The sequence below is a fragment of the Mobula birostris genome, chromosome 3 (assembly GCF_030028105.1).
Source record: "Mobula birostris isolate sMobBir1 chromosome 3, sMobBir1.hap1, whole genome shotgun sequence".
Taxonomy (NCBI): Eukaryota; Metazoa; Chordata; class Chondrichthyes; order Myliobatiformes; family Myliobatidae; genus Mobula; species Mobula birostris.
In genome coordinates this window covers 122,711,632-122,731,651 of record NC_092372.1, presented here as the reverse complement: position 1 = coordinate 122,731,651, position 20,020 = coordinate 122,711,632, and the positions used below count along the sequence as shown (strand labels likewise).

General features: G+C 42.3%; 1 protein-coding gene across 4 annotated transcripts in view; it reads right to left on the bottom strand.

Annotated features, from left to right (window-relative positions):
• LOC140195251 (serine/threonine-protein kinase 38) overlaps positions 1-20,020 on the bottom strand; it is a 141,053-nt gene that overhangs the window by 80,818 nt on the left and 40,215 nt on the right. For 3 of the 4 annotated variants that reach the window (XM_072253296.1, XM_072253294.1, XM_072253295.1), the window contains exon 2: positions 1,416-1,559. In XM_072253296.1, coding sequence (XP_072109397.1) covers positions 1,416-1,549 — 134 coding nt within the window. In that variant the 5' untranslated portion in view covers positions 1,550-1,559. The remainder of the gene's footprint in view (positions 1-1,415; positions 1,560-20,020) is intronic. The other variant, XM_072253297.1, reaches the window with a different exon arrangement.

Below are 20,020 nucleotides of genomic sequence, written 5' to 3'. Positions count from 1 at the left end.
TAGAGTTGTATGTGTGCTGTTGCATGCACTTGGCATAAGCAGATCACTTTAAGTTGGACATGTAGTGTAGCAGTCAGTGGGGGGGCGTGGAGGGGGCAAGTCATCATACACATGAGGTACAGGTACACACATACCATGGGGCATAGGGCGGGTGAGATGGGGAGTTGATCTGAAGTGTGAAACTCCAAACAAGAATCAGCACGAGTGACTAGTAGTAAAAGCACAAATCAATGTCTGAGACAGGGTGACTTACTCAGGGAACTTGTCAGTTCCTGACTCAGTGTGGGATGCTTGGAGAAGGCAAGTTCAAAGTAAATTTATTATCAATGTATACACATGTCACCAAATACAACCCTGAGGTTCATTTTATTGTAGGTATTCACAGTAAATACAAAGGGGATAGAATCATTGAAAAACCGCAACACAAAGCAGACGAACAGCCAAAAAAATAACAAATGCAAAAGATAACAAATTTTGCAAATAAAAGAACACAAAATAATAATAATAATATTACCATAAATTAAATTACAACTGATCAATTATTACATATAGGAGAATCCATAATAATCATCTGAATATAATAATATAGAATAAACAAGATCAATTTATTTAATAGATATAGCCATTCCAAACACACATAACTTACAGAAATCAATAAGTGGAAAACACCAGAAATATGCTGAATTAAAAGAGGAAACTTAAAGACTTTGGAACGTGAACAGGGTATACAGTGTCCCGACAGTAATATCTACAGCTGGTATCACCCCAAAGTCACTACAGAGTAGCATTAAACAATTAGGCCTACATAGCAATATTTAAGTAAATCTTCAGAAAGCCCCAATACTAAACACTGCTAGAATAGTCCAAAAGTTCCTAGCAATTGAAAAATGAGCAGGCTTGGTTATGTCTGTACCTCAGGTTTTACCAGCTTGAGCTGAGAGAAAATAAATAGAAATTGTAATATTATTATTAAGTAATAATAATGATAATCTTATTATTAAGTAATAAAAATTGGAAATGAGTTGTACAGTCCAGGTTGTGGAATGAATTCCATGTTGGGGTGATTGAAGTTATCCAAGCTGGTTCAGGAGTCTGATGGTTGAGGGGTATAAATGTTCCTGAACCTGGAGGTGAGAGTCCTGAGGCTCCTGTATCATCTTCTGATGGCAGCAGTGAGAAGACAGCATGTCCTGTGTAGTGGGAGTCCTTCATGATGGATGCTGCTTTCCTGCAACAGCGCTGCATGTAGATGTGCTCAGTGATGGGGAGAACTTTATCTGTGATGATCTGGGCTGTATCCACTACTTTTTGTAGTCAGAAGAGTGGGAGGAGAGAGTTTACAGAGATCTCTGGCGAGTGTGTTCAGACCTGCAGACAGACATTAAGTAAGCACACAAATATCCCTACCCACTTACCTCATTTCTCTTTCTTCATGCTGTACGATCAGGTTGCTGTAAAAGTTTTCCAGAGTAACCTTCGTGATAGTGACCCGTTCCTTTGTATGGTTGCTCATGGTGGGGTAGGAGGTTGCCTGCCCAGTCATTGCCATGGTTACCTGCCTAGTAAAGACAAACAGATGTGAATGGAGGTGTTTATAAGATGTGGTTTTCACACAGCCGTTGTGCACACCCTTTCAATGAGTCACCAGTAAAGCTGCCTTCAACAGACACAACTACCAGCTTCCTTGTCTCCAGCTTTTCCCTAACCTGTCAAGGATCTTTTTTAAAATTTTATTTTTATTTAACGATACAGGGTGGAACAGGACTTTCAAATTCGACAACCTAGCAAACCACTGATTTAACACTAGCCTAATCACAGGACAATTTACAATGACCAATTGATCTACTATCTGCTACATCTTTGGACTGTGGGAGAAAGCTGGAGTATCCAGAGGACACACGTACAGTCATAGGGAGAACATACAAACTCCTTACAAATAGTGCCAGAATCAAACTCTGAACTCAAATGCCCCAAGCTGTAATAGCGTCATGCTAACCGCTACACGACTTTGGCACCCTGATTTTTGAACACAAAACTTGCAGAGAAAGCCATTTCACTTTTGAAGGACAAGGTTAGCATTTACAAAATAGCACAGAAAGTGCAAAAGAAAGAACTGAGTGAATCAATTTAACCCCAGATTCAGATTTATCACATACACATGGAAACATCGAGTGGAATACGTTGTTTAATTAACAACCAACACACAAGGGTGTGCTGGGGGGCAGCCTGCACATTCTGGCATCAACATAGCATGCACATAGTGCTCGACAGAACAACACAGAACACAACAAGCAACAGCAGGAACAAAACAGTCTGTTTTACATACACACTGCTCTAACCCCAGGACAGGCAATCTTCTTCAGCCTCCATCGCAATAGTGAATTCACAGGTATTTCCCAGTGGCTATCAACAGCAAAAGCTGAATTTTTTGACTATTTTATACCTTCAGTGACCACTTTAATAGGTACAACTGGTCATGAATGTAAATATCTAATCAGCCAATCACGTGGCAGTAACTCAATGCATCAAAGCATGCAGACATTGTCAAGGGGTTCAGTTGTTGTTCAGACTAAACATCAGAATGGGGAAGAAATGTGATCTAAGTGACTTAAACTGTATAATGATTTTTGGTGCCAGATGGGGTGGTTTGAGTACCTCAGAAACTGCTGATCTCCTGGGATTTTCACACATAACAGTCTCTAGAGTTTACAAAAAAAATCCAGTGAGCAGCATTAGCAGCATTTGCAGCATTTCTATGGATGAAAACACTTTGTTAATGAGAGAGGTCAGAGGAGAATGGCCAGACTGGTTCAAGCTGGCAGGAAGGCAACAGTAACTCAAATACCTACACATTGCAACAGTGTGCAAAACAACATTTTCAAAAGGCGATGCCTCAAAAAAGTGGCACCCATCTTGAAGGACCCCATCCAGGCCATGCCCTCACCTCGCTGATGCCATCAGGAAGACGGCATACGAGCATCAGGTCCCACACAACCGGGTTCAGGAACAGTTATTACCCTACAATCATGAGAATATACAAACTCCTTGCAAACAGCGGAGGGAAATGAAACCCAATCCCAATGCTGGTGCTGATATGATAGCTGTTGTACGAATATTCTTTGCCAGAAAATTGAAATATCATTGCTCATCTGGCAAAATATAGTTATCATTGCCTCCACATCCAGAAAGCAGGAACTGACAACTCAAAAAAAACATATCTTTTCCATATGTTTGTATTTGCACAGTCTGTCTTTGCCACATTGGTTGGTTGTCAGTTTTTGTATGGTTTTTCATAGATTCCGTTATATTCTTTATTTCTTCTGTAAGGAACTGAATTCCAAAGTAATATATAGTCCTTTGAACTTTGAGAACCAGAGCTAATCTCCAACTGAACAGAGCAATTTTGCATCAGTCTCAGAGAGAATACTCACCGATGTGACGAAGCCCAACAATAAACTAACCTCTCTCTGGATTCAGGTCCTCTAGCAGTCGTTCACTCAGGTCCCCAAAACAATGGTGCCACCCACACTGCTTACTGGGCTTCACTCTCGCAGGCTTTACACAAGAACTAGTTCTACAACTTCAAATTTTTCTGAAATTGTCAGCCATGGCTATTGTTCTACACTAAACCATAAATCGACAGATAACAGGTTCAAAGCCCACTGCAGTGACAGGAATCTATCATTAGGTCATATTCACCTGTACTGTACTTTTTCAGCAACTTTTACACTTTTTTTTAAATTGTTATTCTTTTTACCTTATTATAGCTCAAAGTTCTATGTAATAATTTGATCTGTGTGAAGAAGTCAAAGCAAATTTTTAATAAACGTATGTACCTTAAGATTTCCTTGAAATTCATTTTCTTGCAGACATTCACAGTACAACAACGAAAGACAAAAAAAATGAACTATACATAAACAAAGACTGTCAAATAACCAATATGTAAAAGTTTGCAAGACAAATTTTTGACTGTATCGAAGTACATGTGACAATAATAAACCATTTTCAATACGTCAGCAGGGTACCGAGGGAGCACCAAATTGTCATGAGAGATCCCAAAGTACCAACTGGAAAGCAGGCAAGCTTTCCTCTCTCTCGGCCCGAAACGTCGATTGTACCTCTTCCTAGAGATGCTGCCTGGCCTGATGCGTTCACCAGCAACTTTGATGTGTGACGCTTTCCCCTATGCCTTGATTAAATTCAATCCTTCAATTACAAAGTAGAATTGGGTTTAAAAGTGCACGTGACTTCCTGAGGTTGGACAGCATTTCATTCACTGCCACTCAATTCCTTGGCCTTCTTGAACACACTTGAGAACTCTTTGTTCAAACATCAAGATCAGAACAAGAGCTAATTAACTAATTGGCCATGGCTCAGAGCGCTGCACTTGCGCCTGTGGTAATTGTTGGTGCGAGTGTCATTTCAGAGTTCTGAGCACAAATATCCACTGGTTGGAAAAAGTTGCATCATTAGATCACAGCCAGTCTGTCCTCTCTAGTGGGTGTAAAATATCCCATTTTGAGCATGAGAGTGTTAACGAGTATCTTGGCCAATAGTTATTCTCAATGTCATTTAGATTGGCTGCCCAGTCACTTGTGAGAGCTTAACAGTGAGAAAGTTTCCTACATTATAACAGGGACTACATTTTAAGACTACTGAGTTATAAATCTCTTTGGTCTGTATGCCACAGGCATGAAAGACGTTATTTAATTGCAAGTTGTTTTACTCCCAGGAACAAAATGTATGAGTGAACTCTGGAGGCTTTTACAACCAGCAAGATGAAAACTTTGCTCTGCACTGTCCCCACTGCTTTGGCAAGATGTGTTTATTTACCATGTCTACTTCAATTACAGTAATTTAATGAGGAACTCATTTTTTGTCCCTGTGGGATAGTGACTGTGCGTGTCTGGTCTAATGGTTCTGATATAGCTGCTGCTACCTGGCAGCTACAACCACAGTGCTCACACATTACAAAACACAATACATTCAGATCAGGTGCCAGCAACAACAGCAACACATTGACTGTTCCTACCTAACTGCCACCAGGAAAACCACTGTTTTTGAACACACTGCAGCTTATATGCTGAGCTTACACACCCGCTGCCGTTCGCTAGGATGATAAGACCATAAGACAGAGGAGCAGAATTAGGCTATTCAGCCCAGAGCCTGCTTCACCATTCCATCATGGCTCATCCCTGTCAACCCCATTCTCTTGCCTTCTCCCTGTAACCTTTGATGGCCTTACTAATAAAGAGCCCATCAAACTCTGCATTAAATATCCCCACTGACTTGGCCTGCGCAACTATCTCAATGAATTCCACACACTGACCACCCTCTGGCTAAAGAAATCCCTCATCGCTGCTCTAAAGGGACAAGCCTCTTTCTGAGGCTGTGCCCTCAAGCCTTAGGTTCTCTACTATAGGAAGCGTTCTCTCCACATCCGCTATCTCGGTCTTTCAATATTCAATAGGTTTGAATGAGACACCTCCCCCACCCCCCGCCCATTCTTCCAAACTCCAATGAGTACAGGCCCAGAGCCATCAAAGGATCATACACTAACCCTTTCGTTCCTGGGATCATCTTGTAAACCTCTGGACCCTCTTCAATGCCCAAAAATGCTCACAATATTCCAAGTGCTGTCTGACCAATGCCTTATAAAGCCTCAGCATTACATCCTTGCTTTTATATTCTGTTACCCTTGAAATAAACATCAGCATTGCATTTGCCTTCTTTACCACAGTCTCAACCTGCAAATTAACCTTTATGGAATCCTGCATGAAGACTTCCAAGTCCCTTTGCACCTCTGATTTCTAAATTTGCTATCCGTTTAGAAAATAATCTACACTTTTAGCTGTTATTCATTCCACCAAAGTGCAGGATTGTCCACTTCCCGACACTGTATTGCATCTGCACTGCCCATGTCCATTCTCCTAATCAGTCCAAGTCATTCTGTAGACTCCCTGCTTCCTCAACACTTCTTGCCCTACCACCTTTCTTCGTATAGAAAAGTACAGCACGGAAACAGGCCCTTCAGCCCATCTAGTCCATGCCAAACCATTTAAGCTGCCTACTCTCATCAGCCAGTACCTAAACCATAGCACTCCCTACCCCTACCATCCAAACTTCTCTGAAACGTTAAAATTGAGCTTGCATGCACCACCTGTGCTGGCAGCTCATTCCATACTCTCACGATCCTCTGAGTGAAGACGTTTGCCCTCATGTTCCCCTTGAACTTTTCACCTTTCACCCTTAACCCACGACTTGACCACAAAGTGGATTTGGTAGCCCCACCTTAGGAAGAAGGAAGTTCTCAATTCAGAGCGGCTGTGTTTAAGGGAATTAACTTGTCCTGTGAATGAATGGACTGAGGCCATCTCCTACTACCAACTTCAATCTTACATTATGCAGAAATCACGCAACTGTATCCTTCATAAGGTCTGTGTGTCAAGATTCAGGATTGTTTAATGTCATTTCCAATACTCAAGTGTAAGGAAGAACAAAATAATTGTTACTCTGGACCCGACGCAGCACAAAACAAACATAAGATAAAGAACATAATAATAAAAAAATAAACATGTAAGATAGCTTATATACATTGATTGTATGTCCATAGAGTGATGCTAGGCACAGAAGCATCTGTACATTACGTGGCTCTGACAGAAAATTATAAAGTAGTGGTGGTTGGGGGGTGTGGAGGGTGGGTTAGTGGGTGAAGATGTTGATCAGCCTTATTGCTTGAGGAAAGTAATTGTTTTTGAGTCTGGTGGTCCTGGTATAGATGCTAGTTCCAAGTTCTGTGTTCAGCTCTCTGGAGATGGATTTGAATACAGAACCTTACAATTATGGGTGAGAGTTCTCTGGTAATCTGAAGAAGAACGCTTGAGGGTCAAAACCAGCTCAAAGTTTAAGGTCCACCAGGCAGCAGTGATCCACACCTGCCTGTAGAACTCATACATAGAACATCAAACAGTACAAATAACATATTTCACAACATTTTTTTTGATAGACAGACAGGCATCAAACAAATAAAAGGTAATCTTTATCAACCTACTCACCTGGTGACCCTGTCAAGCACCTGCAACAAAGTTTGTGGGGCCCCAACCAGCCTCAGCTTTCACCTCAAAACGTACAAGGAAAGCAAATCTTCCGCAACCCTACTTTCTTATTGACTTCATCCCCCTTCCTTTCCAGTCCCGATGAAGGGTCTTGGCCAGAAACGTCGACTCTATTCTTCTCCATAGATGCTGCCCGACCTGCTGAGTTCCTCCAGCATTTTATGTGTGTTGCTCTGGATTTCCAGCATCTGCAAATCTCATGTGTTTAATATTTTGGCCACCTGTTCATTATCTCTTCAGGCTCTGAAAGGGTTTTTGCAGATAATGCAACTGTAAAAGGCCTGGGAGCAGTGTAGCACCCCTAACCATAGCTTTATAAATACAGGTTATTGTTTTTGCAAAGAGCACATTTGGATTCTGGCTCTTGGCGATGACTCCTACAAGTGATGCAAATAGAGGGAAAGGGCTTGGCACAGTTAAACATGTTGCTGTTGAGGCTCACAGAACACAAGATATTGCAAATACAAAATTCCTACAGAGAAATGACAGATTCAAGAGGAGTACAAAATTAAGTACAAAAGAAAAGAATGCATTAGCAATTGTGGAAACTGGCTAACTGGATTTGTAAAACTGGAGGGACAGATTAGAATCAGGTTTATTGATATTCTGTAGCAGCAGTACAGTGCAAGATATTTACGAAATGCAAGTTACAATAAGAAATACACTCAAGTGGCCACTTCATGACAGGAGGTAACTAATAAAGTAGCCACTGAGTACAAGAGGTATGATTAATGCAAGTTAGCTCTTTTCAGCAGTCAAATAATTAACCTATTAAACCATAAAAGATAGGAGTAGAATTAGGCTATTCATCCCAATTCTTCTCCGCCATTCCATCATGGCTGATTTATTATTACTCTCAACCACATTCTCCTGCCTTCTCCCCATCAACCTCCACTTTAAAAATACTGAATGTACAATATATCGTGCTATACTTTTAGGCAGTAAAACAAGGCAGGCCCCAGGAGCTAAAATATTTTTGTAGTCTGCTTTAATTTTAAAAAGGCCCTGAAATCATCACAAGCTTTGTAAAATGGATCCCATCTTTAAGAAGAATTTGTTAAAGCTCAACTTGAATCGCCAGCAACCACTCTTCCCCAAACTAACAAGGAAGCTTTAAAAAAACGTAAATGCAAGAGATTCTGCAGATGCTGAATTCCAGAGCAACGCACACAGAATGCTGGAGGAACTCAGCAGGTCAGGCAGCATCTATGGAGGGGAATAAAATCGATGTTTCAGTCCAAGACTGTCCATCAGGACTGGAAAAGAAGGGGGAAGAAGTCACAGGAAAATAAAACTTTAAAGCAAATGTACTCTCTATTGTGACCTGTCAGTTTCACTTCATTGACAATTTGTCATATAATATTTCTGGTGGTGTCACGGTGCTATTTTTACTCACATGCGTCTTAGCAATGATTCAATAATCAGTCATCAAGGAAGTAAAGACAAAACATGGTCTAACTTTGTTGGTTTCAATTTTTGCCAAATCATTTCACAAACAAAAGCTATGAAAAGGCAGATGTACTGTGAATATTGAGATCACATCCCCAACAGTGGTGCCTGTGACCTAGTATTTATTTACTGGTCAGGAAATAAGTACATCTGGATTCCCAATTAGTTGCATAGTGAGCAGCAAATGTTTGGGACATCCACACGAGATAAATGTCAACTTTATCAACTGAATGTGCCAGAAATTGTCTTCCCCTTTTCCAGGAACTGCCACAGAATTTAGCTTCATTATTCCTTATGTGTACTAAATTTTCCCTCTGTCCCCGACATGTATTTAAACAAATTCACAAGGGAATCTTGTGAAGGGCACAGTAGTTCACAACTCCACACATGCCTCTCCCATGGATTTCCGGCCAAGGCGGCCAGTTCCAAAACAGGGACTTGCAGAAGGACTTGAACAGTTTAGCAGGACAGCCAAAGAAATTGCAATGGAATATAATGTAGGGAACTGTATGATCATGCACTTTGGTAGAAGGAATAAAGGCATAAATTGTTTTCTAAATGGGGTGCAAATTCAGAAAGATGAGCAAAAGGACTTTAACTTGCAGGTTGAGTTGGTGGTGAGGAAAGCAAATTCTATGTTAGCATTAATTTCAAGAGGACTAGAATATAAAAGCTAGCACGTGATGCTGAGGCTTCATCAGACCGCACTTGGAATATTCTGAGCAGTTTTGAATCAGAGAATCATAGAAATCTACCACACATTACAGGCCCTTCAGCCCACAATGTTGTGCCAACCATGTGACCTCCTCTAGAAACTGCTGAGGATTACCCTAGTGCATAGCCCTCTATTTTTCTAAGCTCCATGTACTTATCTAAGAGTCTCTTAAAAGATCCTATTGTATCCGCCTCTACCACCGTCACTGGCAGTGCATTCCCACACCCACCGCTCTCTGTGTAAAACAACTTACCCTGACATCTCCCTTGTACCTACTTCCAAGCACCTTAAAACTACGCCTCCTCATGTTAGCCATTTCAGCCATGGGAAAATGCCTCTGGCTAGCCACACAATTAATGCCCACCATCGTCTTATACACTTCTATCAGGTCACCTCTCATCCTCCATCGCTCCAAGGACACAAGGCCAAGTTCACTCAACCTATTCTCATAAGGCATGCTCTCCAATCCAGGCAACACCCTTGTACAACTCTTCTGCACTCTCTCTATAGTATCCATATCCTTCCTGTAGTGGGGTGCCCAGAACTGGCACTGTACACCAAGTGGGGTCTAACTAAGTTCTTATATAGCTTTAACATTACCTCATGGTTCTTGAACTCAATCCCATGGTTGATGAAGGCCATCATACCATATGCCTTCTTACAACACTGCCAACCTGCACAGCAGCTCTGAATGTCCTATATACACAGACCCCAAGCTCTCACTGATCCTGCACACTGCCAAGATTCTTACCATCAATATTATATTCTGTCTTCAAATTTGACCTACTGAAATGAACCACTCCACACTTATCTGGGTTGAACTCCATCTGTCACTTCTCAGCCCGGTTCTGCATCCTATCGATATCCCGCTGTAACCTCTGACAACCTTCCAGACTATCCACAACACCCCCAACTTTAGTGTCATCAGCAACCTTACTAACCCACCCTTCTACTTCCTCATCACAAACAGCAGGGGCCCCAGAACAGATCCCTGTGGAACATCACTGGTCACCATCCTCCATGCACGATACAAACCATCTACAACCATCCTTTGCCTTCTGTGGGCAAGCCAATTCTGAATCACAAAGCAAGGTCTTCTTGGATCCCATGCCTCCTTACTTTCTGAATGTGCCCTGCATGGGGAACTATCAAATGCCTTACTGAAATCCATATACACTACATCAATTGCTCTACCTTCATCAAAGTGTTTTGTTACACCCTCAAATAATTAAATTAGGCTCGTAAGGCACACCTGCCCTTGACAAAGTCATGCTGACTATCTCTAATCAGGTCTTGGACCCCTTATCTAATGAGGGTTGCGCTGGGCATTGAGCAGGGTCCAGATGAGATTCATGAGAATGATCCTGGGAGTTAAAGAGTTAACGTAGGAGGACCACTCGATGGTTCTGGGACTGTATTCGCTAGAGTTTAAAAGAATGAAGGGCAATCTCATTGAAACCTATCAAATATTGAAAGGCTTAGACAGAGTGGATGTGAAGAGGGTGTTTCCTACAGTGCCAGAGTCCAGGACAAGAGGGCTCAGCCTCAGCCTCAGGATAGAAGGATGTCCCTTTAGAATAGATGAGGAGGAATCTCTCCAACCAGAGGATGGTGAACCTGTGGAATACATTGCCAGACTGCTGTGGAGGCCAATTTAGTGGGTATATTTAAAGTGGAGGAGATAGGTTCTTGATTAGTAAAGGCATCAAACATTACAGGGAGAAGGCAGGAGAATGCGGTTGAATTGGCCATGATGGAAGGGCAGAGCAGGCTCGATGGGACAAATGGTCTAATTCTGCTCCAATGTCTTATGGTAGTATGAAAGGAAAATACCTCTTCCTCACTGACTCTCTCCTTGTCAAGGTGCCTTTTATCCCCAGTCTCCCTGCCTGTGAGGATGCATAAAATACTGGAAATACTTTGCTTTTATTTCATATTTCCAGCTTTTTCACTTTGCTCGGGATAGATGCAACAGTCTGACTCTGACAGCTGCACTCTCTCAGTGTACACTGCTCCATCTGGAAAAAACTGCTGCACTGCACGCCGGAGGTGGATCCTCCGGAGATCTTTAACCACTACCCTCTTGGGTGTGTGAAACGATCCCACAAAATTACTCTGAATAAGTTGTGTTCTCTTCCCATTGCCTGGCTAACATTTAAATTGAATCAAGTCACTTAAATCACTGCTGTGTGGGATTTTGCTATGTGAGCATAAATCGGCTGCTATAAAAGGGAATGTATTTTCCTAAGTACCATTGCAGATGCAACGATTTGATATTGGTGAGAAACGCTAGAGAAAAATGAATTAGACCACAGGACACAGGCGCAGAATTAGGCCATTCAGCCCATTGACTCTGTTGCACCATTCCATCATGGCTGATTTATTATCCCTCTCAACCCCATTCCCCTGCCTTCTCCCCATAGCTTTTGATGTCCTGACCTATCAGCCTCCACTTTAAATATATCCCCAATGACTTGGCCTCCATAGCCAACTGTGGCAATGAATTCCAGATTCACCACCCTGTCTTAAGAAAATCCTCTTCATCTCTGTTTTAAATAGATTTCCCTCTATTCTGAGGCTGTGCCCTCTGGTCCTAGACTCCAACCACTATAGGAAACATCCACACTATCAAGGCCTTTCACTATTTCATAGGCTTCAGTGTGATCCCCCCCTCATTTTTTCCTCTCTCCGTGTTGTGATAGTCCATGGTAGAGTACTCATCTTAGGGCAGCAGCTGTAGATCAGGATTTGATTCCCACTTCTGTACGTTCTCCTCGTGACCACATGGGTTTCCTCCGGGTGCTCCGGTCTCCTCCCACATTCCACAGACATACAGTTAGGGTTAATGAGTACTGGGCTTGCTATGTTGGCATCAGAAGTGTGGCAACACTTTCTGGCTGCCCCAGCGTAATCCTTACTGATTTGACTTAACGCAAACAACATGTTTCAATGTACGCGTGACAAATAAAAGTAATCTTTAATCACACTGCATGTGTCGCATGCTTAAAATAAGAAGGGGCTGATCTGAAGATGCAGTTGTGTGTCACATGGCAGTGAGGCTTGGTAACCGATACTTCGCTACATCTTCAAAGCACGCGGGGATGAATGGTAGTCTTAAGTGTGTAATTTGCTTATCTGAAGTTAAAGATTAGTTAATGTACTCCAGAACATAGGGGTGTCAGATCTTCTTTTGAGGCACAGGAAAATTAGAGCTTAGAACTGAGGTATTTGATGTTCTGGGCTCTCTGGATTGCTGACTTACTGATAATCCAAAGACTCCATGCAGAATGTACACTGAGTAGCCACTTTATCGGGTACAGGAGGTACTGGCCACTGAGTGTACATACTTTGATAATAAATTTACTTTGACTTTGTGGTTTAAACATTGGCAGCTAATTTAAACAGTAAAAAGTGCTTCCAAATTAAATTTTCTAATTGTCTGGTGTAAAACAAATGCATTAATACTAACAACTGTTTCTTATTCTTACACAGCCTGGTATGGAAGCTCCAATGCACAGGGCCAAAAAAGCCGCAGAAGGTTGTAGACTTAGCCAGTTCCATCACAGGCACAACCTTCTCCATCATTGAGGACATTTTTTAAAAGGTGGTTGCTCAAGAAGGCACCATCCATCATTAAGGACAATAGAACACTATGGACCACCTTTGGCACTTCCATGGTCTTCTCTTTGATTGCGTCTTTATGTGTTTTGTATAAAATCCTGTTTATGCAGTATTTTCACACCCCCCCCACCCCACCCCCGGCACTCTATGAGATGTGGTATGTCACTAAAAAAACTCTAGCAGATTTCTCCAATTGAAGGAGAAATACCGGTAATGACTGTATCGATATGAATTCTGTTCTTCAAGAGGGAGGACACCTTTGATGTTCTGGAAAGACACCTCCTGAAAGTAGATGAGGCAGAGATGGAGGAACTGATAAAAGGGAATAGCATTTATAACAGGATTCATATCGATGCAGTCATCACCCTTATCCCGCAAGGAAGTTAATGCCAGGGTTGTTAAAGGTGACATATATGTACTTTGAAATTATTTCTTTTTTTATCTTCTCTTTCTTTTTGTATTTACATAGTTTGTATTTTTTTGCATATTGGTTGTTTGTTCGTTCTGCTGGGTGTGGTCTTTCATTGATTCTATCGTGCTCTCTGAATGCCTGCAAGAAAATGAATCTCAGGGTAGTATATGGAGAACATATGTACTTTGATAATAAATTTATTTTGAACTTTGATTCTCACAGCTGTCTTGCCTACACCTCTTCCCATCCTGTCACTTGTAAAAATGCTATTCCCTCTTATCAGTTCCCCATCTCTGCCTGATCTACTTTCAGGAGGTATGTTTCCTTTCCAGAACATTGAAGGTGTCCTCCCACTTGAAGAACAGGATTCATACTGATGCCACCATCACCCGTAACTCCTCCACTGCCTGGGCATCCAGTCTCAACCGACCTTACCTCTTGTCTTCACGGCCACCCCATAAACCTCTGCATCTAGCACATGATCCTCTCCAACCATCTTCTATGGGATCCTACCACTAAACACACCTTCCCCTTCCCACTCTCCGACTCCATTCTGGGCTCATCCCTCCCCACTAATCCCTCTCCTGGCACTCCTCCCCCTCCTCCAACCTTCCTACTCTAGCTTCTGCTTCCTTCCTTTCCAGTCCTGATGAAGAGTCTCAGCCTGAAACGGCGACTGTTTATTCCTCTCTGTAGAGGTTGCCTGACCTGCTGAGTTCCTCCAGCATTTCGGGTGCGCTTCTCTGGATTTCTAGCATCTGCAGGATCTTGTGTTTAAAAATCTACCCCATCACATGAAAGGAATGGGGAATCGCAAACACTCTGAGCTCCAGTCAATCAGAACTACCGGGAACTTGGAGCAAGGTGACAATGCAGACATATGGGACATGCCAAGCTGCAAAGAGCACATTGTCAGCCAATAGTTCCCTTCCAAGCCACTGACAAAAGGCAAATACAGTCGGCCCTCCTTATCCGTGGGTTCCGCATGTACGGATTCAACCAACTGCAGATCGGGAAAACCTGGAAGTTCTCTCTCCAGCACTCATTGTTTGAGCATGCACAGGCTATTTTTTCTTATCATTATTCCCTAATCAATACAGTATAACAACTATTTACATAGCATTTATATTGTATTAGGTATTATAAGTAATCTACAGATGATTTAAAAGTACATTCAGTCCCCGGGTTATGAACGAGTTCCGTTCCTGAGTCCGTCTTTAAGTTGGATTTGAAGTCGGAACAGGTACATCCGGTATTATTTAGTGTCAGTTAGTCAAACGTTTGTCTTAGTATATAGTATATATTTTACCTTTCTATGCAGATAAAACACAGGCATGCTGGCCTTCATAACAAGGGGAATTGAGTATAAGAGCAAAGAGGTCCTTCTGCAGCTGTACAGGGCCCTGGTGAGACCACACCTGGAGTACTGTATGCAGTTTTGGTCTCCAAATTTGAGGAAGGACATTCTTGCTATTGAGGGAGTGCAGCATAGGTTCACAAGGTTAATTCCCGGGATGGCGGGGCTGTCATATGTCGAAAGATTGGAGCGACTGGGCTTGTATACTCTGGAATTTAGAAGGCTGAGAGGGGATCTTATTGAAACATATAAGATTATTAAGGGATTGGACACGCTGCAGGCAGGAAGCATGTTCCCGCTGATGGGTGAGTCCAGAACCAGAGGATTAGGGGTAGGCCATTTAGAACAGAGTTGAGGAAAAACTTTTTCACCCAGAGAGTGGTGGATGTATGGAATGCTGTGCCCCAGAAGGCTGTGGAGGACAAGTCTCTGGATGCTTTCAAAAAAGAGATGGATAGAGCTCTTAAAGATAGTGGAATCAAAGGTTATGGGGATAAGGCAGGAACTGGATACTAATAGTGGATGATCAGCCATGATTACAGTGAATGGCGATGAAGGGTCGAAGGGCCGAATGGCCTACTCCTGCACCTATTGTCTATTAAGAAATGTATGTATTTCAATAATTAAACCACTGTGTTGCTTAGTAATAATTGTGGCTTTCATCAAGGCAGGGCCTTTCTTTTCAAATCTTATTATTTTTATCCAAAATAAACACCAGTACATCGAAGTAAACAACACTTACAATGTCTCAAGAAAAACATTATATAAAGATTGAAAAAATTTTCTGATGAAGGGGCAGGGCCCGACTTGCAGCTTCTGTTTTTGTTCATGATTTTTAAAACTTCCCCCAAGCAGTTCCTCCAACAGATTGGGAAGAAACTAGAAGCTCAAACTTGGCCAATGATACCATCAGACATTGTAGTGTTGCCTTACGGGTCAAATAACTGGAATAAATAACTTCATTGTGACAAATGTAGATTAAAGTTTACATCTAAACATCCAGTGAAATGTGTTGGGATGTGCTAAGGGCAGCCCACAAGTGTTACTATACTCCAGTGCCCACAACCTACTAACTAATCCATACGCCTCTGATATGAGGGAGGAAACGAGGACACCTGGAGGAACCCCACATGGTCAAGGGAAGAACGTACCCCTTGACTGCATGGAAGTAGAAAGCAGAGCTGGAATAACCTCCAGTATATCACAGTAGGTCCCCAAGGGAGTTCCGCTACATCAGTCTAAGTATTTAAACAGTTTTCAAAAATTTACTGAAGTCACCTGTCAGGCACAGACAACACAATAAAGATCTTGAGAATACAAAGGGCCTCTCACAACTCAGAACAAGAGGTTCACTAAAATTAAGCAGGTATTCATGAGTGAGTTACAAATAGACAACTCAGACTGATTTTTAGTGACTAGACCACATCCCCAAATTAAAACTTCCTCAAAGTTTACAGTAAAAAGTAAATTTAATATCCAAATACATGTACATCACCATATTCTATCCTGACATTCATTTTCTTGTGGGCATTCACAGTAAATACAAGAAACAATAGAATCAATGAGAAACTACACACGAGCAAAGATGGACAACAAACATGCAAAAGGCAAACTGTGTAAATACAAAAAAATCAAATAACAAATAGCAGCAATCATGTTAAACAAGGGAGAGATGTAATGTACTAATGTGGTTTAATCCTGCAGAATGAGCCCTACTCCTGTGACCTCAAATCTAAACAACACAACAGGTCACAAAGACCTGTTCCCACTACCCCTCTCTCCCATTTGCCAGTGTCAAAACACTGGCCCAGCCAAACTGAAGCTTCAGCTCTAACAACATTCACAGTCAAATGAACACTGATCCATTCACAAACAAGAGAAAATCTGCAGCTGCTGGAAATGCCAAGCAACACACACAAAATGCTGGAGGAACTCAGCAGGTCAGGCAGCATTTATGGAAAGAAGTACAGTTGACGTTTCAGGCCTGTTGAAGGATTTTGGCCTGAAACATCGACTGTATTCTGTTCCATAGATGCTGTCTGGCTTGCTGAGTTCCTCCAGCATTGTGTGTGTGTTGCATCGCTGTCATACTTGTAAAATACTTTGAGAAACCTGCTCTGGGTCCCATAAAGCCACATGGTTCCAAACTGGAATGTGAAGCTTGTGAATCCCAAAACAAAACTGGAAGCAATTGTCAGGAAAAAGATGTCACAGGTTGAAAATGAAGAGAGATAATTATTGCTGCAGGCTTATATCAACTGAAATATTAAGACTTATTATCAATTACTTCTCCTGCAATTAGACTCTACTTTATGTCATGCCAGTCCTTAGAAAGTTGCTTGATGTTTGCTGAGTTCAGTGCCTAAACATTCTCCGGCCAGCCTTTGGTCCTGCTGTGGCAGGCAGCCAGCCAGATGGAAGTTCTGCACCCAGTGGCCCGACTGTTGGCACCCTCAACATGTGCTCAGTATCCCATCAGCACCCTCGGCGTACACTCTGTGTGGCTCGACTGTTGGCACTTGAGACGTGCACTCCGTGTCCTAAGCATCAGCATCTGAAATGTACACTTTGTCGCCTGACTGTTGGCATCTGAGACATACACTCTGTGGCCCGACTATCAACACCTTCAATGTGCGCTCGGTGTCCTGACCATCATCATCTGAGACGTGGTCACTTGATTAGATACAGAAGATATCTGATAAAGAGGCTACTGCGTGTAAAAGCAAGATTATCCCCTAACAAATATTTTAGTCTTGACTAAAGTACTACCAAAGAAAGACATTGCATAAAACCCGATATCACTTGCAGCTTTAATCAACAAGTAACACTTCTGACAACACAGTAATATTGCATAGGTTAGCAATCTACATTGTAGAAGTCGATAGAATGGCATGAATTCACGTGAGCGTAGAATGGTCCCAACAGAGCCAAATTAACTAACTATTCCAAATAACATCCTTTATTATATGATGCCAATCCTATGCCCAATATCTGCAAAGCAAAACCTTCTCTCCTGTCCACTTAGGATCTCAGTCTGGATGTCCCTCAAACTAAAAAGTTATTTTCAAATCTTACCAACAATTTCACTTTACCCTTATCACAATTATCTCCTCAGACTTGTACCCCCTGGGATATCCATTGCTTCTTCAGTACCTTCTGAGTCCTTCATTCCACACATTCCGAAGCCTCACACCTTCGCTCAACAACTCCATCCTTTAAAATCTCTCAGCTGTTTCATTTCATCACCTTGACATAGTCTTCATTATCTGCCCTCATTTCAAAATGCAGACCACGACCCTTCATCAGGACTGGAAAGGAGGGAGGAAGAAGCCAGAATAAGTTGGGGGGGGGGGCGGGGTGGTGGTGGAGTACAAGCTGCTAGATGATAGGTGAGACCAGGTAAAGGGGAAGGTAAGTGTGTGGGGGAAGGGGGGATGGTGAGAAACTCAGGTGATAGGTGGAAAAAGTAAAGAGCTGAAGAAGAAAAAAAATCTGACAGGAGAGGAGAGTGGACCAATGGAGAAAGGGAAGGAGGAACAGCACCAGGGAGAGGCGAGGGGCAGGGGAGGAAAAGAGAAGAGGTAAGAGGGGAGCCCGAATGGGGCATGGAAAAGAGAGAAGGGGGAGGTGGATGTTGGAGGACACCCAGACAGAATATGAGGTGTGGCACCTCCAATGTGAGAGTGGGGCCATTGTGGCAGTAGAAGAGTCCATGGTCCAACCTGTTATAATGGGAATGGGAAGCTGAATCGAAATCGGTGGCCACTGGGAAATCTCACCTTTTGTGAATTGAATTGACTTGACTTTATTCACAGCCTTCATATACGTGAGTAAAATTCTTTACATTATGTCTTCGTCTAAATGTGCAATTTATAGTAATTTATTATAAATAGTATGTACAACAAGACAGTCAATACAATTATACAACTGTGTCAGCATGAGTTAATCAGTCTGATGGCCTGGTGGAAGAAGCTGTCCCGGAGCTTGCTGGTCCTGGCTTTTATGCTGCGGTACTGCTTCCCAGATGGTAGCAGCTGGAACAGTTTGTGGTTGGGGTGACTCAGGTCCCCAATGATCCTTTGGGCCCTTTTTACACACCTGTCTTTGTAAATGTCCTGAATAGTGGGAAGTTCACATCTACAGATGCACTGGGCTGTCCACACCACTCTCTGCATAGTCCTACGATTGAGGGAAGTACAGTTTCCATGTAGATGCGGATGGAGCATAGGGCGCTCAGCAGATTGTTGAGTGCTTCATAAAGCCTTTTGGGAGGAGGAGGAAGAGATTTAAAAGGATGCTGCTTGGATTAGAGGGCGTGTAATATAACAAGAGATTGGACAAACTTGGGTTGCTTTCTCTGCAGCAGCAGAGGCCAAGAGGAGATCTGATGGTGGTTTATAAGATTATGGGAGTCATAGATAGAATAGACAGAGAATATAGCTTTCCATGGTTGAAATGTCTAGTACCAGAGGTAAGAGGAGTAATTTCAAATGGAGATGTGAGAGGCATGTTTTTTTTTTAAAAAAAAGAGTACTGGGTACCTGAAATGCACTGCCTAGATTATTGGTAGAGGCAGATATTAGAGACTTTTAAGAGATGTTTAGATAGGCACATGAATGTGAGGGAAATGGAGGGATATGGACATTGTGTAGGCAGAAAGGATTAGTTTAGTTGGCCATTTACTTACTAATTTAATTGATTCAGCACAGCACTGTGGGCCGAAGGGCCCATTCTACGTTCTCCTTTCTGGAAAAGATATTCTCCAACATTACACTCTGAACCAAAGCCAAAACATCACCTGGTTCATCAGCATGATTTGTGGTAACATGTTATAACTGTTGTACACATCTCCTCTGAAACTACTTTCAGGTGCTATTCAAATGCAAGTTCATTTCCTAAACGTTACAAAACAGGATGTTACTAAAATGTGACGGTTAGGAGAACTGCAAATTGAGATTACAACAGCCCACAAGCTATTCGAACAAACAGCCACAGTTTGGAGAAGTACTTCATGCCTGTTGCAATAGATAACACACACTTGCTAAACTTAGTTTCCTGCATAGTTTTACAATGACATCTGAACAAAAGGCAGGCTTCACAGGGGAGGAATTCTGCAGCAGCACTCTCCACCTCTGGGATCTAGACACACTGGAGCACCTCTCATCTGCTATTAGATCTGGGTCAGCTGATCATGCCACACAAACATAATTAGTGGCCACTTTATTAGGTACACCTGTACACCTGCTCATTAATGCAAGTATCTAATCAGCCAATCACGTGGCAGCAACTCAATACGCAAAAGCATGCAGACATGGTCAAGAGCTTCAGCTGTTGTTCAGACCAAACATCAG